Raw genomic sequence first — 22502 nt, forward strand, 5'->3', positions numbered from 1 at the left:
GTAAAACAAAAGCTTACTCAGTAATGTGATACGTCTATAATTGCTGCACTGCGTGATATCTCCCTTTTTGTGTATGGGACAGGTAGTGCCTCTTTGTCAGTCGTTAGGCATTGTTTCGCTTTTCGCTTTTTCCCACACCTTGAGCACAAGTTGATGAACCACTTGGTGTAATTGGTCGCCTCCATATCTAACCAATTCGGCTGTATTTCCATCGGAACCTGGCGACTTATGATTTTTAAGCCGATGAATTGCGCGGACTGTTTCTTCTATATTTGGTGGTGGCAGCATTTGTCCGTCGTCTTCAGTTGGCGGGACCTCCAACTCACCAATGTTCTGGTTGTTAAGTAGTTCATCAAAGTACTCAACCCATCGCTCTAATATGCCCATTCTGTGGGAAATCAGATTTCCCTCTTTGTCTAGGCAGGATGAATATTGTTGGTAAAACTTGCGCGCCTGATGAGGTTCCTCCCTGTACTTTTCGAGTTCACAGACCTGTTGGTTCTCCCAGGCTTCCTTTTTCCGTCTGTGAAGCCGCTTCTCCGCTCGCCGGAGTTCGTGATAAGTCTCTGCACGTATCCGCGTCCTTTGAGAATGCAACATTACTCGGTATGCTTACATTCATCGTCAAACCAGCCGTTCCGACTCTTTTTGCGGCTGAGGCCAAGTATGTTTGTGGCCGTATTTATGATAACGTTCTTCAGGTGATTGTGAAGATCATTTCTTGATGCTTCATCTCCATTATCTCTGTAGACAGCGGTTATTGCGGCATCCATTTCCCCCTATAGGTATTGCGGAGGGCTGTGTTGTGAATGGCTTGAGTGTTAACTTTCACCTGATTGTTAGAGGGGATTGGGTGGTGTTATTCGAGCTCGGAGCACCATGCCAACGAGATAGTGATCCGAGTCTATATTAACCCTTCTATATGTTCTGACGTTCATCAAGGCTGAGAGGTGACGGCGTTCGATCAACACGTGGTCAATTTGGTTGAAAGTGATCCCGTCTGGAGAGACCCACGTATGTGTGTGGACTTCCAACAACCATTTCGTGTAACACTGTTAATTGAATAATCCACAGTCCGTTATCGTTAGTATCCCTATGTAAGCTATGGGAGCCGACGTATTGCCTGAGTATAGGCTTCGTCCCTAGTTGGCTGTCAAAATCCCCAAGTATGATTTTGATTTCATATCTGGGACAGGCTTCGAGGGTAGAAGGTATCCTTCTCCGACTCTGCAGTCTCCTCTGTTGGGGCGTGAACGTTAATGAGGCTTATATTTCTAAATTTGCCTCGGAAGCGCAGAGTGCATAGCCGTTCGCTTATGTTTTCACAGCTGATAACAGCAAATTTCATATTTTGGCTGACTAAGAAACCTACTCCGAGCACATGGTTTACTGGATGGCCGCCATAATATATGGTATAACGACTCTTCTCCTGCAGCGCTGTTACATCAGCCCTATATTGGGAGCGCACGTTCCATGAGTAAATGCGCAAATCGTTATTACGTTGTCGTTGTGTTATCCGTCCACTCCGAGGCTCCCGTTGTGGCTTTGTAACTTTGGTTTTCCGTGTGGGGTTGTCAGCCCTACCCAGTCCCCAACCTGGAGGACCAGTTGGTACAATTTGTCCCGTTGTTAGGCGCGGAATATACGGCTTCATCCTCCGTCTGCAGCTTTTCGTTAAGAAAGAGCTCCCAGCGATACACCTTATCAAATTTCATGACAATCGTATTAGCCAGTTTTCGAATAAATCGGGTGTGGCAGACAGGCAGACATTGAGTCGATCTTAATAAGGTTTTGTTTCACACCAAACCTTAAAAAGCAGAAATTAAAAATATTAATTTTTTTTACATATAAATCGTAGAAATTGACCCTTGATTCCATATACAAAGCTCCTTAGGGGCCTTTTTAATACTTAGAACGCAATTAGTAGTGTCTTTAAAATAATGACATAATGATTTGGGGTTTCCTTTATTTTGAAGATAAATAATGAGATCAAAATAGAAAATGTATCCGGTTGTTGTTATCCAAAGGGTTGTATTTGACGTTGAAATTGCCCGTTTTTTGAGACTTGATTCAATTTGTCCTTCGTTTTTGACCAAACCATAAAACCCGAAAAAAATTGTAAACGCAGTTTTATTTAGAATACATGTAGTTATGGCCTGAACTAGAACTAACTGGATCGGTTGAAAAATAAAATTTAAGCAGCCTTATTTTTTTAAAAAGGGATTTTAGTTCAGGCCATAATGACGAGTGTTGCAATTAATTTGATAAAGTACCTATTAAAATCGATCCAGCAGTTCCTGAGGAACATGAGAAATTTTGAAGAACGTATTTTCGAGATAAACTGATTTAAAGTTTCATAAGGTGTTTGCGACCATTCGGAATTTAAAACATTATTCATCTTAAATGGCGTATAAAGTTTTTGTGTGTGAGGAATTTTCTATGTACGTTTTTCTTTTCACAGATAGTTACAAATTCAAAATATTGCAAACTTTCAGATATATGTACATATAAAAAACATATTATGCTCATCCTAAACGAACAATGTCTATTACCGTATCTGTGCATATGTATATACGCACATACCTATCTAAACAGATAGCATGCATCTGAATATTTCCATTTTATTGCATGCACCCCAAAGCATACATATATAAGTGCAAAAACTGAATAACGCTGGTACCAACGTAGATATACATTTATCAGAATGGAACATTACACGCAAAAATATTCTGTCTGGTCGGTTTCAATCGCAGACTGGGGGCGATCTCATCAGACGTGCCTCCAACCTGAGGAGCGTGATCGAAACCGAATTTTGCTTAATTCAAAACTCGGCAAAAATATGAATTCTTCGTTTTGAGAATGATGGGGTCCCAAGTCCGTCCATCAACTTAATGCTGGACCGGACCAAATGGGGAGCAACTTACTCCCTCTTTCCTGGTCCACGGACCCCTCGTAAGAAACCGTAAAGCTGTCATCGCTTCACTTTTTATGAATTCTTGTTCCAAAGTTTCAGGTTTGCATCTAAATTGACTTCAGCTGATGAGTGGTCCTGAGCTCGCCATCTACTAACAAGCGGAACGGAGTGAGCTGCTGGTCAAAATTCGTGCGGCCGCCATTCTATAGATGGCGTGTGATGTGAGTTCAGTTTATATGATGATGATTTCACACATGTCGAAGTACAATGAATTCACGTGGAATACACTACTTCAACCTCCTATAACTTTATTAGTAATAGTTGGATTGTATTCAAACTTTTCGGAATCTTGTCTTATATTATCACCCATACTGATGAAAAATCGTACGTCGATCGTACTGCTAGAATGATTTTCCATAGGTGCATCGCTCTGATTTTTTTCTCCGGTTGCCACTTTGATACCCCGCATCACTATATTCTGTGAAAAAAATGAGCTGTTCTGTGTCTTCTTGTTAGTAGTGACTTGTATGAAATTTCCTGACTTGCCTTAAAAAAATTATTGGGAGGTTCGAATCAAAACTTTGAGGGATGGTTTTTGAGAATGTATTCTATCGAATTAGGGATTAAAAAAAAATGGCAAGAAAAATGCTGGTTGTGAAAAGTCTCCTTGAATAAATTTTACATGACTTTTCTTCTCTCACTCAACTACATATACAACATAGAAGCATTCACATTGATGTTACCTATTCTCCCTTCAGACAGTCGGGCTTGGGACCTGACTTCTCATAATTTTTAATAATTGGACATTTTTAAATATTGTTTAAATAACGTAACTTTCTTAACAATTCCAGTTTGACGGAATACACATTGTTTCTGGATCGCTCGATACATCGATAAGGGTGTGGGATGCAGAAACTGGTAGTTGTAAACATACGCTTATGGGCCACCAAAGTCTTACTTCTGGTATGGAGTTAAGACAAAACATTTTAGTTTCCGGTAATGCTGATTCTACTGTCAAAGTTTGGGATATAACCACTGGACAATGCCTTCAAACTTTGTCAGGTAATATATACAATTGCATCGCAAAGAATTATTTTATAAAACAATGAATTTAGGTTCGAATAAACATCAATCAGCGGTAACATGTCTACAATTTAATTCAAGCTTTGTCATAACAAGTTCTGATGACGGTACAGTAAAACTGTGGGACGTCAAAACTGGGGAATTTATAAGAAATCTGGTTTCATTAGATTCAGGGGGATCTGGAGGCGTTGTTTGGAGAATAAGGTAGTTAATATAAGCCATACATTTGCATTTATAATTATATTTATTTGATATTTTTAGGGCCAGCGATACAAAGTTGATATGCGCTGTGGGCTCTCGAAATGGTACGGAAGAAACTAAGTTGATGGTATTAGATTTCGACGTTGATGGTGCATGTGCCAAATGTTCTTGAGTTGATGAACTGTATATCACATTTAGTTATTCGATGGTTTGCATTTTAGTTTACACCATTGCTCTGTGGAGCTGATCAATTCAAGTTTAGGGAAAGTGAATATATTCAACGCGCTTAAAAGAACCAAACCACTCGCTGTAGCTTATATGTAAATCTATTTATACAAATATCATCAGTCAGTTATTCAATTAAGCAATATAGTACCTAAGTGAAGTTTTATTATTTCACAAGTATGCACTAAACTATTTCAACTATTAAGAATGGTATGGAGTTGAAAATCATAAAAGTTTTATAGTGAAGAAATTATGAAAATTGATGAACAACATATTTTAAAAATCTAATATGGATGGCAAGAGGTGATATCATTTGTATCCATCCTTCGAAAAAGTGACCCTAACTTATTCGTTTATCGTTACTACTTTTGAATTCAGTATTCAGACTGTCCACAATCTTAAGCCAGACTCTCATAATGTGAGAATGATTGTGAATCGGTTTCAAATGAATCCAAGCATTTTTGAAGATGAACTTTTGACGATTTTGATTGCATTGATTGCAATTTCACATCGCATTGGTTTTACATTCATCTATCTTTCAATTAGGAGGAAATGTGTGAAATAAAAATACCACTAAGAACATATTTGTTTCCTTAATGTAAACGTGAATTGTAGCAGTTTATATTTATTCATTTGCACAGTTTCTAATTCCCCAACTATAACTTATTTGTATTGTTAACCGATTTGTTGTAATTGTTGTTATTGATTTTTCCAATACAATTTGCAGGATTGTTAAAATTGTTCGCTTTTTAAGCTGTTTTTCAAAGATAATTCATACTTTATAACAAACCATCAAAATTTCCAGCGGGAAGGATGAATTGAATTTTGTTCATGCGCAATAACTTTTATTGGTTTATTGTTAATTTAGTTATTTTAGTCAACCTTCTATCAGTATGCGAGTTTAACATTCGAAATAAGATATTTTAGGCCACACAATTGCCATTCTATAAAGTAAAGACATTTGATAACTCGGTCGTTTTCATAAAACCGCACCTTTGTTGTACCTAATAAAAATTTGTTACACTCACGTGTGAATAATATGTACAATTACAATTATTGCCTATAGACTGATATTCGTAAAAATAAGTAATCAAGAAATTATAATTGAATAAACGGCTTATCGTCCATTGAAAGAGTATGGGATTTGTTACTGTTTAGGCAATTAAGTAAAGTTAACCCTTATACCAATTTTTTCGTAAATAGGGATAAATTGTGATGTGTAGCTCATGAGTGATTCGATTCAAATGTGCTAGTCAGTAAATACATTGAATGATACGACTCATTACGGAAGTGGCGGGTCAGAAGGGTCGGGGCGACAAACATCAGCATTGCATGCAGTACAAACTCAATGACTCGATAAACTCATTGAGATGTGCAAGATACGATTTGATTCAAACATCAAGGTGATGTTGAATGGTGTGATGATACAATGTACTGCTCAAATAAATTTTATAACAGTATATTACCAACTTTTTGGAATTGACCGAAAACCCGCGGAACATAGGGGAGTGAGAGCTCGAAATATGACCTCCTAGAAAGTGAAACAGGTTTTCAGAACCTATCCAACTGAAAAAACAAGGCTGCATCTATCTGAAATCTAGGAATCAAAATACATCCCATTCCGATATCTGCATAAAGGTATATAATATTACCACATTTAGAAGTTTTCCCGGAAACTCCGCTTAAATGCATCCTAAAAGTACAACATTTAACATCAGTATAAGTGATAAGATAGGACGTCATTCTGAGTTTTAAGTAAATCCCACAACTATTAACAAAGTTATGTATGATCAAATTTGATGTCGTGGCGAAGTGGCGTAATTCAAAGGCTAGTTTTTCAGAATCGTCAAAAACCCGTTTCCTGCTAAAAAACTGAATTTTCAATTATGTTTGCTTCTCCTTCTTGGAATGAAAACCGTGCACTTTTCCACATATTTCAACCAGCTCATAACGTAAATGTTAAGTTTTTTACATTTTTAATGTTTCTTTGAAATAATTTTTTTTTCTTTTTGGAAAATTTTTCGTAAATATTATTTTGAACCAACCGAAATGTCGTGTTATCTAGCGACAACAATTTATATTACACCTCAGAGGGATTTTGTAAAAAGAACAACGAAGACCTTTGATACGACCACTCGCAGAAGAGTTAGCTGATAACAGAAAATCAAGCCAAGTTAACTGATTATGCGAAATCAATAAAAGAATTTGGCAATGGAAAGTAAACGGCGAACCAATTATAGTGAAGGTTAGTACTGCCAATCAACTGCTAGATAACATTAACAGAAGGATTGTAGTAGGATTATGCCTCATTTGCAGTAAGCAACCTATCCAAACGAAGAAAGACAATGAAGTGTGGCGATAAGAGTAAAAAGCCCGTTTGTGATGAACACATGTCAAAAATAACCAAATGTTTAGAAGGCAATCAAATTCAAATTATTTTGAATGAAGCTATTTACCCATAATCAACGGCGCAACAACCGGTATCCGGTCTAGGCCTGCCTTAATAAGGAACTCCAGACATCCCGGTTTTGCGCCGAGCTCCACCAATTCGATATCCCTAAAAGCTGTGTGGCGTCCTGGCCTACGCCATCGCTTCATTTTAGGCAGGGTCTGCCTAGTCTTCTTTTTCTTCAGCCTTTGTCCCATTCACAAGCGAGGTCGGCTTGCAATCCGATCATCATATTTGTAACGACATTGTATGCATTTTCTTGGTCGACCCGTCGCGGGGCCTGTCTCCAAGAGAGCTCAGGTAGAATTTAGCCTAGTAGAATAACTCTAACTATACTCTATTTATCTCTTTCCCTGATCTCAGCATTTTATTTTTGTTTTATTGGGGATAGTACAGAGTACGTTGCCTCGAACCCTCCTCCTTTACCTGGGCTTGGGACCAGCATACTATGTTAATATCCTCGTCTTCTTTTTATACCACAGAAATTGCCCTTGCGGGCTGGATCATCCTCATCCATACGGATTAAGTGACCCGTCCACCGTAACTCATTGAGCCCGATTTTATCCACAACCTGACGGTCATGGTATCGCTCATAGATTTCGTCGTTATGTAAGCTACGGAATTGTCCATCCTCATGTAGGGGGCCAAAAATTCTTCGGAGGATTCTTCTCTCAAACGCGGCCAAGAGTTCGCAATTCTTCTTGCTAAGAACAAAAGTCTCCGAGGAACACATGAGGACTGGCAAAATCATTGTCTTGTACAGTAAGAGATTTTACCCTATGGTGATGTTGTTGGTTGGTTGGTTTTTGGTGCTGACGTTGCCACCATATATTTTGTCTTGCCTTCATTGCTGTGCAGCCCAAGATCTCGTGCCGCCTGCTCGATCTGAATGGAGGCAGTTTGTACGTCTCGGGTGGTTCTTCCCATGATGTCGATATCGTCAGCATAGGCCAGAAGTTGGGTGGACTTAAAGGGGATCCTACCTTTTGCATTTACCTCAGGATCACGGATCATTTTCTCCAGGGCCAGGTTAAAGAGGACGCATGATAGCGCATCCCCTTGTCGTAGACCGTTGTTGATGTCGAATGGTCTTGAGTGTGAGCGGCGGAGTTCGTAATAAGTCTCTGCGCGTGCCCGCGTTCTTTGAGAATGCAACATTACTCGGTATGCGGCATTCTTCCGTTCCGTTGCCAGCTTACATTCATCGTCAAACCTGCCGTTCCGGCTCCTTTTGCGGCTGGGGCCAAATACATTTGTGGCCGTATCCATGCTAACATTCTTCTTCAGGTGGTTGTGAAGATCATATGTTGATGCTTCATCTCCAAGTCCTCTGTTGACTGCGATTATTGCGGCATCCATTTCCCTCTTATAGGTGTCGCGGAGGGCTGTGTTGTGGATGGCTTCAGTGTTAACTCTAACCTGATTGTTAGAGGGGATTCTGGGTGGTGTTGTTATTCGAGGTCGGAACACCATGCCAACGAGATAGTGATCCGAGCCTATATTCACCCCCCTATATGATCTGACCTTCATCAAGGCTGAGAGGTGGCGGCGTTCGATCAACACGTGGTCAATTTGGTCGAAGGTGGTCCCGTCTGGAGAGGCCCATATATGTTTGTGGACCGCTTTCCGCGCAAACCAGGTACTTCCAACAACCATTTCGTGTGACCCTGCTAATTGAATAATCCGCAGTCCGTTATCATTTATTTTTTCGTGTAAGCTGTGGGAGCCAGCGTATCGCCTGAATACGAGTTCCTTCCCTACTTGGCTGTTAAAATCCCCAAGTATGAGTTTGATATCATATCTGGGACAGGCTTCGAGGGTTCCTTCTACTGCCTCGTAGAAGGTATCCTTCTCCGACTCTGTAGGGGTGTGAACGTTAATGAGGCTTATATTTCTAAACTTACCTCGCAAGCGCAGCGTGCATAGCCGTTCGCTTGTTTTCAAAGCCGATAACAGCAGGTTTCATTTTTTGGTTAACTAAGAAACCTACTCCGAGCATATGGTTTACTGGATGGCCACTAAAATATATGGTGTAGCGGCTCTTCTCCAGAAAACCGGTCCCTGTCCAACGCATCTCCTCTAACGCTGTTACATCAGCCCTATATTGGGACAGGGTATGGGCTAGCTACTCATCAGCTTCATCTCTGTACAGGGATCGCCCGTCGTCGTAAATCGTTATTCCGTTGTCGTTGCCGGGTTCGTCGTTGTGTAATCCGTCCAGTCCGAGGCTCCTCTTGTGGCTACGTAATAAATTTCGATGTGTAGGGTTGTCAGCCCTACCCAACCCCCAACCTGGAGGACCAGTTGGTACAATTTGTCCCATTTTTAGGCGCGGTATACTCGCCTTCATCCTTCTCCGTCTGCAGCTTTTCGTTAAGAAAGAGCTCCCAGCGGTCATCACGTGGAGGTGGAGATAGAGTTTGGTAGTAGAGCTGTTAGTGTTGGTTCAGCAGGTATTTCCCAGGTTTTATGCTCCATCGTGGGTACCAATCCACGTTTCACCCTGGGACATATACTACCCTTTGCCCACACGTCAAAAATAACCAAATGTTTAGAATGCAATCAATAAATTGAAATTATTTTGAATGAAGCTATTTACTACAATGCAATTATCTCGTTTTTTTGCACATAAACAGTCGAAAATTCAACACTTTTTCGTAACGATGGTATTATGAAATATAGTTATTGTCATAATCATTGTATTCACATAAATACTAAAAATGAATATATTCTATTATAATTTATTTATCTAACATCTATTTACATTTGTTTGTCTGTAAGCACTTGTGCTTTATGATATACTACATGAATGACGTGAATTTTGTATTCAAAATTTTTTCAGTTAAGAAACTGAAAGAAAATTATTCAATCCATAATTTAGTAGAAAATTTGCCCAATCGTGTAGATCCGACACTTTTCCAAGAACGAAAGTAATTTAACAAAATATACTTCGATGGGTACTCGGGTACCTGGTTGGTAACACAAGAGTTTACTAAAAAACACATTTTTTAGCTAGGACACTTTCATCTCAAGAGTGTGATATGTATATCGTGGAGTTTGGCAATATATAAAGGAATATTTTTCATTTTTAGCTACTTTCAAATGGAAAGACGTACATTGAGTTCTTCACATAAGTTGAAGATAAGACCGTTATACCCGAAGCGCCAAGCTTCCAGTATCTCGACTTGTTTGTATCTGTTTTAGGTGAACTTCTCACTTCTTAACTCCTAGTGTGAAGCGTATTTTGCAAATCTAGTGTTTTGCATAAATAAGTATATAGTGCGCAATTGATTTATTCCGTTTGTACATGCGTAACTGTCAGGCACTTAAAGTTCCTCTCATAAAGAAACAAAACCTATTATACCTGAAGCGTCTAGCTTCTTGTTTCCCAACTTATGCTAGGTACGATTCTTGAATAATAGTAAAACTAATAAGTTCTGTGTTTGCGTGCTCTAGCAGTTTTATCGAGTTGCAAAATTATTTCAACATCAGCCATTTCTGAAAAAATATGTTGGTATAAATTCATGTAAAAGGCAAAGAACTGATTCGTAGAGATTCTGGTCAAAAACCGAATTAGTTAGTATATTAACCAACCAATTAGTATCCCGTATTGTCCCCCTTTTTGGATCAATTCCAGCTTCTAACCGTTTTTTTTGGATTTTACTAAATTTTGTAGGGAACTGAGTCCCAGATATTCCAGTTTATTCAATTTTATCCTTGTTTCTCATCGTATCAGCTACACGTCGGCTTTATGTCTTCAAACCAAACATGCTCAAGTGTTCGAATAGCTCAGTGTTTAAAGAGCTAGGCTGTCGTAGCGGAAGGCTTCAGTTCAAATCTCATTGGTGATAGAGGGGTTTGTATCGCGATGGGATACCGGGTACTAGTCGACTCACCTGTAAATGAGTGAGTACCTGAGTCAAATCTGAGTAATAATCACGGGCGGGCGCTGACGGCATTACCTTCCGCTGTATACTGTACTGTCATGGACTTGAATCAAGTACTCAAACACGCTAAAGGCCTTGATCCACCTAAATTGTCGCCTCAACAATTATTATTAAACATGCTCAATAACATTAAGATCATACCTTGGTGGGATGATGCATTAACCTGTTAAAGATACAATCATCTTTATTTAGCAATTTGTCACCTAATGAGAACGCGTGATCGTTTAGTACTTGGTGTAATGATTCTGAATCGTCGTCAGTGGAAGGAACCAAGAAGTACGAAATGAACCACAAAATATAATCGAAACGCCATCATGATTTTGTATTTGCTATACAGCCATTAGCTTTCGAAATTTTTGATGTAGTCTGCATTTCATGATATCCGCGGAATATGAACGAATTCTAAACTTGGAAATATGAGCCTTTACAAACAATAACCCTCGTTTATTAAGGTTTGTAAACAAAATCTAATATTGTAAACAAAACGTTTCTAAAATCGGTTTACTATTTGCCTGCCTGTCTGTCCTTTTAAGGTTTTGTTTGTAAAACAAAAATCGGTTCAATGTCTGTCTGTCTGTCTGTCACAGGCACTTTTCTCAGAAACTAAATTTGGTGAGAAGGTGGGAACTGTGGACCCCCAAACATGCAGTGAGTAATATCCTCCTACGTTGAGATTTAGGGGGGGTCCCCATACATGCAAAAAGGGGGGGTACAATTTTTTTTCACCAAATATAGTCATGTGGGGTATCAAATGAAAGGTCTCGATTAGTACTTTTCGAAGCTGGTCCTAGTTTTGAGATTTGTTAAAAAGGCGGGGAGTGGGAGGGGTGCAAAGTGATGATTTCTTTAACGGAGCCATTCTCAGAAACTACCCAACCGAAAAATCTGAAAAAAATCATGAAGCTGCCTCTATACGGTACTGTTCAAATTAAGTTAATCATAGTATATTACCGTATTTTTGGGATAATTGAGTAAAACCCCCCTTAAGTTTATGCCAGAGTTATAAAAGTTGGTATTAGTATAAAATATAATATGAAGCATATTATCTCCAAGTTTGATCAGAATCATACTATTAATAACAAAGTTACAGTTGCTCAAAGTTGCCTACCGTGTAAATTTACCATACGAAGTACTAAACTTGGTATGCTAAACGCATATTCTTAACGGGCTACGTACAAATGGGATAGTTCTACACTCAAATATACTCACACAAGAAGCAAACGAAACCTTTCATACCTGAAGCGCCTAGCTTCCGGGTTTCCCGACTTGTTTTTTCTTTTTGAGGTTATATCTATTCACGGAAATTTGTTGTAAAGGTGGAAGCACACGCGGTGGTTTACATTGCTACACGTTGAACTTAAAGGGAGTCCCCACACCGCTAAAAGATGGATGCACAATTTTGTTCGCCGAATATAGCAATGTGGGGTATCCAAAAAAAGTTTTCTTAGTACTAATCTTTCTTAATCTAACCCCAAGATTACCCGCTTCGGAAAGTTTCCACCGTCCCATATATTTTTTCTTTTCTAACAATGTTATATACGGTGTGTTGTGAAATTCCGTGTCCGTGTATTAGATCCAACCGCAGAACGGATCACGATGTTCAGCTCTCTGCTTTTCACTGTTTTTAATTTACCCTACAACAAAATGTGTCCGGATAGCTGATCGGTTAGAGCAGATAGCCTTGTGCTCTACGGAAGGTCGCGGTTCAAATTTCACTGGTGGCAGTAGGATTTGTGTCGTGATTTGACGTCGGATACCAGTCGACTCAGCTGTAAATGAGTACCTGAATCAAATCAAGGTAATAATCTCAAGCGAGCGCAATGCTGATCACATTGCCTGCTACAGTGTACTCTAGTATACTGTTACGGTCTTGAATGAGGTGCTTTAACACACTTCAAGGCCCTGATCCAATATGGATTGTTGCGCCAGCGATTATTATTATTATTACAACAAAGTCATAAAATATGATTCACTTACTGCACAACGTTCGCTGTCATTAATTTAAAGCAAATCGGGAAATCGGAAGGTGGGCGCTTCAGATATGAAAGGTTTTGTTTGCTTCTTCTGTGAGTATATTTGAGGGTAGAACTATCCCATTTGTATGTAGTCCGTTAAGATTATGCATTTAGCAAGCTAGATTTAGTACTTCGGGTTGTAAATTTACACGGAAAAGACAATTTTGAGCTACTGTAACTTTGTTACTAATAGTATGATTCCGATCAAACTTGGAGATAATATGCTTCATATTATATTTTATACTAATACCAACTTTTATAACTCTGGCATAAACTTAAGGGGGGTTTTACTGAATTTTCCCAAAAATATGGTAATATACTATTATTAAATTAATTTGAACAGATATCGATATGCAGAGCATTTTGAGGCCTGGGCACCATACAGAAGCAGCTTCATGATTTATTTCAGATTTTTCAGTTGGGTAGTTTCTGAGAATTGGTCCGTTAAAGAAATCATCACTTTCCATCCCTCCCACTTCCCGCCTTTTTAACAAATTTCAAAACTAGGACCAGCTTCGAAAAGTACTAATTAAGACCTTTCATTTGATACCCCATGCCTTTATTTGGTGGGAAAAAATTGTACACCCCCCTTTTACATGTATGGGAACCCCCCCCCCCCTTAAATCTCAACGTAGAAGGATATCACTCACTGCATGTCTGGGGGTCCACAGTACCCACCTTTTCACCAAATTTCGCGTCAATCGGTATAGCGGTTTCTGAGAAAAGTGCCTGTGACAGACAGACAGACATTGAACTGATTTTAATAAGGTTTTGTTTTACAAACAAAACCTTAAAAACTGTACTCTTAAACTGTGTTCACTTCATGTTTAACACTATGTTGAAATAATTATGATTCATGTTATAATATTTTTGTCACTCAATGAAACCGAAAGGACGTGAGTTATGATTTCAATTTTAGTTAAACCCAAAATAAGGAAAATCTTCAGTTTTTCCGCGTACTTTCCAAAAAAAGGCTATTCTTTTCGAAAATAAATGTATTTTCAAATAGATTGTAATTTTCTTATAGCTATGTAGAGAAACTCTACGTATTATTAAAACGTTTTAACAAAAAACTAGGACAACAAGAACCGAATTAAAATTGAACTCTCCGAGACTCAATTACTTAATGAACTCAAAGAACTTTTAAAACTTCTCGATCCAACTGATGGATCTCTTATTTATGGATTATTAGACAAAAAATGGATTTGGCTGATTTGCTGAATTGCATCTTTGGGAAAATGTGCTTTGGCTGTTTAAGCATTTCACTAATTGTACTTATTCTGTTTAATAATCTGCTGACGAAGGGCTATGTGGGTGATGTCATCTTTTAAGAATAGATATTATTAGATATATGTATGTATGCATGATAATAGGTAAATATGATTGAAGTCTATAATAATTTAATATGCATAATTCAATGTCCTTTATATGGGGTGTGAATTGAAAAATTTAGTTGTCATATGTGAATCGGGATCTGATTTATGAGGTGTAACTTCTTCCCCCTTAAGTTCGATGTTGTCCTCAACATTGCTTATATTTGGTAAGTTAACATTTTTTTCTTTATTTATGTTTATTCTAATTATTGTATTTCTATATTTTATGTAGATACAATTATGATTACTATTATTACGAATGCTAGTAATGAACTTACAATAGTTGTAGTGTTTTCACGTTTATATTTGATTTTTTTTGTTTTGTTTTTTCAACATTTTGTATATTGACGACGCCGCTTGTGAATAATACAAAGACTGAGGAAAAAGATTATATGCTGTTACATTTCTAATAGGATCTACAGTAACTATTTGCTAGAATTCGTTTATCCGATTAGTATGAATTTTTCTTTTTATTTCTATTTTACTATTACTAAACCTTATAATAAAAATATTACTTCGTTTGTTTTGATGTTTAAGGTTTCGCCTTTAATAAATTCGGGATTATGGTTTAATTCAATTGTAGTTAAAGACTTATTTGTTTTGTTTCGTTATTGGAATTTATAATTAGTTTTTTGTAGTTGGTTTATATTGTTTATTATTTTTTCGATACTCTTGGAATATGTTGTTAATTTGAATTTGTTTGGTTGTAGATTCAATTATAGCGTGCTTATTAGCGTCAATTATTTTTAGGTGTTCCTGGATTCTTCGTAGTCATCGTTGTCCATGTCCATTGTAGTCCACCTCTTATTGTTTCTGTGGTTCCGATTGTATATGAATTTGGGATAATTATTTTATTATGGAGCACTTATGTTGCGTTAATGATAAAAACGGTACGTTGTTTCCCAATCGTTGAGTCGCGACGGATACATGGCAAGAATATTTCGAACAGATTTCAACTAAAGAATTTGCTCATCCTCCACTTCCACAATTAGAAGTAGTTCCACCTGTCAGCTGATGCCGAGGAGGTAATAAAACTAATGAAATCGAGGAAAGTTGCAGGAACTGACGACATCGCATCTGAGCTCTGGAAAACGAAGAGTTGGGACCCAACACTGTGGCTCAGTGAATTCTTTAATCGAGTTAATGAGGAAGGTAGAACACCATCTGACTGGCAAGAAAGAACCACAGTTCCAATATGCAAAAAGAAAGGTAGTCTAGCAGAATGTTCTAACTACTGTCCGATCCGATTACTTTCCCATACTATGAAGATTTTTGAACGCATTCTTGACAACCGTATTCGCGAAATCGTTGAAATAACAGTGAATCAAGCCGGATTTGTCAAAAACTGCGGAACTACTGACGCAATACATGCTGCGCGGTTATTCGTGAAGAAACACCATGAGAAGCAAGCTCTGTATATTGCATTTCTGGATCTAGAGAAAGCTTTTGACCGTGTACCACACGAACTCATCTGGTATGCTCTACGACAACACTTAGTGCCAGAAGAACTCGTGCGCTGGGTTTAATTGCTCTACTACGATCCGAAAAGTAAATTTCGAAGTGTAGCGGGTGTATCAAAACCGTTTTGTGTCTCTGTTGGTGTTCATGAAGGAAGCGCCCTCTCACCACTCCTCTTTGTTCTTGTTATGGACACCATCACACGGAAAAACCAACTTCCAGCGCCCTATACACTGCTTTATGCAGAAATGGAATCATTGCTTCATGCAACACGGTCTCAGATGAAATCTGAATAAAACTGAATTTTTGGCAACCGATCCCCATGAAACAGGCACAAATACTGTCAGCGGCAGTGATTTGCTCAAAAATGAGCGATTTAAATACCTCGGGTCAACGCTATCAGCCAATGCCGAACTGCGTTATGAAATTGCTTCACGCATTAACGCAACCTGAATGAAGTGGCTTTCCACAACTGGTGTTCTTTGTGGTTGACGTATCAACGAACTTCTCAAACCTAAAATTTACCGCAATGTCGTCAGCCCTGTCGCTCTCTATGGTTCTAAGTGTTGGCCAACTATAAAATACAATAAGCGGCGTCTTGGGGTAATGGAGACGAAGCTGTTGCGTTGGATATTGGCGTGACACGTTTTGATCACATCCGAAATGAGGATATCTGCGATTGATATAAGGTTGCTTCGATCGTGGAAAAATTGCGAGAGAGGCGTCTTCGATAGTATGGTCACGTAATTCGAATCAACGAGAATTCACTTGCCGAGATTTGTCTGAACATCGAAGTCGATGATAAGTGACCAAAAAGCAGGCCAAAACAACGCTGGCTTGATACGCTGGATGGGGATTCAAAAGCCTCGCTATTGCATCCGGATCCGACATTTGGTAGAGCCAAATGGCGAAACCGTTCACGACGAGACTACCTCGTTTGTGAACGGGACAAAGGCTGAAGAAGTAGAAGATTATGTTATCTAATGTTTGTTCTTATTGCTTTTAGGTCGATTTTATTGTATATTCTACGATAATCTCTAACCAGTTTTATTGGCTTGTGTGAAACAAAACCTTATTAACATAGTCGATGTCTGTCTGTCACACCCGATTTATTCGGAAACGGCTGGACCAATTATCGCGAAAGTTTGTTGGAGCGTATGGTCTGTTCATCGCTTTACATACAGTAAGCGGCGCAACTTTGTGATAAGTTTGAAGGGGGGCTCCCCTTACATGCGAAAGGAGGATGCAACATTTTTTTTCATAGAATCTGGTCATGTAGTGGAAAGAGGTTTGTTTTTTTTAAGGATTTGTGTGAAACAAAATTTTATTAAAATCGATTCAATATCTATCTATCGGTCTGTTTGTCTGTTTCTTATATCCAATTTGCTTCAAAATAGCTGAACCGATTGTAACGAAATTTGGTGGGAACATGTAGTCAGTGTGCCCTTTTACATGCAGCGAGTGGTGCCATTTTGAGTTTCAAGGGATTCATACATGCAAGAGTGGATTGAAATTTTTTTCCTAGAATATGGTCATGAGGACTATCAAATAAAAGCGCTCGAATAGTTCTTTCCGAAACTGATCTTATTTCTGATAGGTGAAACATAGGGGAAATAGGACTCGAAATGTATGCCTCAAAAGGGCAAGTCTTGTTTTCAGAACCTACCCAACCGAAAAATCGGCACAAAAACACAGTGGTATATATGAAATCTTGGCCTCAAAATACATCCTATTCCGGCATCTTCACAAATAAAGTTAATAATAGTACGTTACCATGTTTTATAAATTTACTGGAAAACCCCCCTTAAGTTCATTCTAGAAGTATTAAATTTGGCATCAGCACAATATACATATCAGTCATAATTCTGAAAAGTTTGAAGGCAATCCAACAATTATTAACAAAGTTATAGAAGATCAAAATTTCGCATTTCAAGTAAATTTATTATACCCTAAGACGTGTATGACTTTATCATCATAAAAAGTGAACTTTTTTACTTATTTGTATATCAGTATCAATTACTCGAGGTAGACATGCGTATGTATGTGCTAATAAAGCTGAAAATGCGTTAAATCAATTTAAATGCACACATATTCATGTATGTATGAATCGTAATACGGTGATATATAATGCCTGTTTATTTAGGATTAACGCAGTATTTATATCGTTGATATGAGTACCTTGGATTTTAGTAAAATATGACGGAAAATTGCGCCCAGTTTCCGGTATTCCGACTTGTTTATTTTCTTGGAACACTGCTCTGTATTTAGTAAATCTATGACATGATGTGAGCATTTGATGAATTTTAAGTTATTATTATCTTAGTAAAAATTTATTATTTATTGCATAGTGTTCCATTTATGATTGTTTAATTCGCAATATATTCCTATGCATCCTTTTTCTGGTATATACCGTCTTAGTATATTACTGATTTGGCTTTCACTGTTGAGGCCAAGTTCGTGTAAATATATTTTTCTATTTTATTTATCATTTAAGTTTCCTTTTGTTTGTTTGTTTTCTCTTCACTATTGTAATCTGAGTTTTCTAAAGATCGGATACTCCTTCTTTGTTCGGAATACAGCCGCTTTCATCTTTAACATTTGAGTGCATCGTTGCATTATCAATTAGACTTAGAAAATCGGCTACCTTGTTGTTTTTCCCTTGAACGAATTAAATAAAGGAGCACTCAACATCTACGAGCCGCTTCGGTCACGCTGCTCCCAGGGCAGAGGTGAGGCAGCGTCTGACGATTTGCCTCTGTCCTGGTAAGAAACCGTAAAGCCGTCATCGCCTGACATTTTTTCATAAACTTTTGGTTTCTTGAAGACTTGAATTCTTATGATTTTAGCGAAGTCATTCGAACGTTATTTGGACCGATAAATACGTGCTTTATTATGGCGATCGACATAAAGGTGGCAAGTGACATTCTACTTGTTAAGCACTATAATTTCTGAACTACACCAAATATCAAAAAATCGCTTTGCCCATATACCATATTCTACACTATATCTAGATAAAATTGATGCCAACAAAAATCGATTCCTCGGATCTGACACTGTTTACTTCCATTTCCTGAAGAGATGTGGCGAATATTAATCAACATATCGTCTAAGTAAGCTACGCAATTTTTAAAGTTTCGTGTAAACGGAAAACCTGTCTGTCTGCCACACCCGATTTATTCGGAAACGGGTAGACCGAGTGTCACGAAAATTAGTAAAAGCGTGTGATCTGTCGTTTCCTTTACTTGCAACAAGTGGCGCCATTTTCTAGTAAGTTTAAGGGAGGCTCCCTATACATGTGAACGGAGGATGCAACATTTTTGTTCATAAAATCTGATCACGTGGGGTATCAAATGAAAGGGCCCAATTAGTCCTTTTCGAAACTGGTTCCATATTAGATATCGGGTGAAATGAAGGGGAGTGAGCGCTCAAAATATGACCCCCAAAAAGTGTGACAGGTCTCGTTCTCAGAACCTATCCAACCGAAAAATCTGAAAAAAAAACATAGCGGTGCATCTCTATAAAATCTAGGCCTTAAAATACATCCGGTTCCGATATCTCCATAAATAAAGTTAATAATAGTACATTTCCACATTTTCGAAATTTACCCGGTTATCAAATGTCTGATGACATTTAACATATTTTAGAATTTAGCCGGAATGCCCCCTAAGTTCACGCTAGAACTACATTTGTGTAAAAGACGACATAAGGCACAATTCGGTCAATTTTGAAGAAAATCCAACTATTATTAACAAAGTTATATACGGTGAAACTTTGCCATTTGCTGTGAATTTCGTGCATTCTGTGTGTATGTGTATGACGTTATCATCCCGTATCAATTCGTCAATACCACAACAAAGTCAGCTGATCAGAATGGGGGGTCACAAAGCATCATTTTATTTTAAGTTTTTTTAGTTTTATACGAACTATATATGTACATATGTATATTATTGTTCATGAAGTATTCGGTAATATGCAGTTTGTTTGTTTAGGGTGAGAATAATATCCATGTCTATAATATGTACACATATCTTTTAGTGTGGACCTGTGTGGAGTTGCCAAATCTCCCATCAGGCGCGTCCCTTCGTGCGGATAAGGGAATGCTCGGCGAATGTGTCATGGCCAGGCACATGCACGCATCCGGAGATGTGCGTGTATGGGCATGTTTATGCACAGGCCGGGTAGGTGGGAAGTAAACGCCCACCCGTGGATAAAAATTGGCTATGGGAAGGATACCCAGAAATAAAACCAAACATGGAGGAGTAAAAGAAGAATGAAGTTACGGTGCAGGGCTTCGGAAACCCAGTGCCGGCGGTTTCTGGGAGTGAGCAAGCGGGCTCCCGGCCGTCGATATCCAACGACCGCAGTGCCTCAGTAGTGGGAACCTTGGCTACTGTGGCATCTAATGTTACAAGCGTACGGGAGGAACTTGAACTGGCTCCAGTGATGGATCCGTTCAGAAGGAGCTCGATTTTTCGCAGATCCCCTCCCACACGGGCACAAGCCCCCACGATCGCTACCCCCAGTGGGAAGTGTATAGCGGGAGTCTTCGATGAGGAAGAATCACTGACGCCGATTCACCCGAGCGATGTTTTGGGCAATGATCAGTCTGGAGCTGCCTTTACTGCCCTCGGTAAAAAGATCATGGAGCTGTGTGAGTTTATAAAGGAGCGCAGGAACATTCACCAAAATATAAGGGCCATGATAAGAGGCATCCGTTTGACGTACGGCAAGGCCCAGGATGAACGAGTAGGGAAGTCGCCGATTGGAAAAGTGAACCAGGCAACTCAAGTAACGCCGGTTCAAAACACAAAAGGGGAGAAACCGGGGAAGAGGCTGCGCGAGAAGCTGAATGACTCAACAGGCCGGCAAACCCCGAAAAGAAAAAAGGACTCAACTCCCAAAAAGGCGGAGTTCATGAAAAGTACGTCTGAAGCTACCAGTGAAAATACTGCAGTGGCTACCTCGAGAAAAGGGATCGAACCTTCAAAGGCGGATGCGGAAGCTTGGAGGAAGGTAGAACCGCGGAGAAGAAATTATCGGAGGAAGATTAGACCGGAGGTTATTTTCATTTCCAAACGAGGCGAAGGGTCATACGCCGACATTCTCAGGAAAGTGAAGGCAGACCCCGAACTCACCAATTTGGGAGACAACATCAGCCGTATTAGACGGTCGCAGAAGGGAGATCTTATGTTGGAACTTAAGAAATCCAAGGATGTAACCTCGGACAAATTCTTAAGCCAAATCGGGAAGACTTTAGGGCAGGAAGCCGACATAAGAGCTAGCAGGCCGGAGATCACTATAATCTGTAAAGATATAGATGAAATCACGACGAAGGAGGAGGTTCGCGAAGCGTTGGAGAAACAGTCCGATCTTGCCGGACTACAAGAATCAGTGGTGAAATCGCTAAGGAAAGCCTATGGGGGAACACAAACCGCCATCATCAGCCTACCAGTGGGGAACGCACTCAAACTGTTAGCAGCAGGGAGAGTGAGAATAGGCTGGGTTATGTGTCGCCTTAGGGAACAGGTGGCGTTAAAACGATGCTTTAGATGCCTTGGCTTTGATCACATTGCGAAGTCATGCACTAATCCAAATGACAGGTCAAAGCAATGCAGGAGATGCGGAGTGGAAGGCCACATCAGCAAGGACTGCGGAGCTGGCCCAAATTGTCTATTGTGCAAAGGAAAGGAGGGTGTGGACCATCGGCACATTGCGGGCAGCAGCAGGTGCCCGGAATACAGGAGAGCCCTTAGCACAAATCGCAGATGAGGTTGATACAAATCAACCTCAACCACTTCGAGGGGGCGCAGGATCTACTCGCGCAAACCATCCGCGAGAAAAACATCGATGTGGTCATACTAAGTGAACCATACCGAAACCGCGGTGGTAGCGTTTGGGTCAAAGACGAAACGGGCCAAGCAGCGCTGTGGACTTGTGGAGAACAAGCGTTCCAGGAAATAATGGAGCACCCGGAGGAGGGCTTCATCAGAGCGAAGGTGAAGGGCATCCACATCTACAGCTGCTATGCTCCACCCAGCGCTACACTCGTCGAGTATGAGCGGATGCTTGCTGCTCTTGTTTTGGATGCAAGAGAACGTTGGCCGATCATAATAGGAGGCGATTTCAATGCGTGGGCTCTTGAATGGGACAGCCGGATAATTAATGTCAGGGGACGTGTTCTCCTCGAAGCATTCGCGGAACTGGACGTGGTACTGGCGAATTTTGGGTCTTCGTACACTTTCCGGGGAAGGGGCCTGGGGTCTATAGTGGACCTGACATACGTGAGTGCCACTTTAGCCAGTAGAATCGCTTGGCATGTCAGTGAGGACTATACTCATAGCGACCACCAGGCAATCTGCATAGAGATCAAGGGCGGACCGGGTTCGAAAAAGAGTTTCGCAGAATGCCGGGTGGTATGCTTGGCTGGACAGTGAAAGCTTTCGAGGGGGACACGTTTTCCGCGGTGCTCAAATCCGACATATCCCTGAATGGTACGGCTGGAGAGAAAGCCACCCAGATCACTCGATGGATGACGGAAGCATGCGATGCTACTATGCCCAGAAGGCGATTGCTCCCCAGTAGGCAACCCAACTACTGGTGGAACAACGAAATCGCAAGTTTGCGAGCCGCATGTTTTCGGGCAAGAAGGCTTTGCCAGAGGCTCAGGGGAAAACCCGGTGGCGACGGTCGAGAGGAGGCACACAAGCAATTGCGTGGCCGCCTAAAGAAAGCCATTCGGAGGAGCAAAAGGAACTGCTTCAGACAGCTGTGCGACCATGCCGACATAAACCCTTGGGGCGAGGCTTACAGAGTGCTGATGAAAAGGCTACGGAAATC

The 22502-nt window shown here is 39.8% G+C and overlaps 1 protein-coding gene across 5 annotated transcripts in view; it reads left to right on the forward strand.

The window, feature by feature from the left end:
* The window catches only part of LOC119647516 (F-box/WD repeat-containing protein 7), a 28181-nt gene extending 22622 nt beyond the window's left edge, over positions 1-5559 (forward strand). For 4 of the 5 annotated variants that reach the window (XM_038048479.1, XM_038048482.1, XM_038048483.1 and 1 more), the window contains 3 exons: positions 3766-3976; positions 4030-4201; positions 4259-4370. In XM_038048479.1, coding sequence (XP_037904407.1) covers positions 3766-3976; positions 4030-4201; positions 4259-4370 — 495 coding nt within the window. Of the gene's footprint in view, positions 1-3765; positions 3977-4029; positions 4202-4258 lie in introns of all 5 variants that reach the window. The other variant, XM_038048478.1, reaches the window with a different exon arrangement.
* The last annotated feature ends 16943 nt before the right edge of the window (positions 5560-22502 follow it).

This window comes from Hermetia illucens, chromosome 2 (assembly GCF_905115235.1).
Source record: "Hermetia illucens chromosome 2, iHerIll2.2.curated.20191125, whole genome shotgun sequence".
NCBI lineage: Eukaryota > Metazoa > Arthropoda > Insecta > Diptera > Stratiomyidae > Hermetia > Hermetia illucens.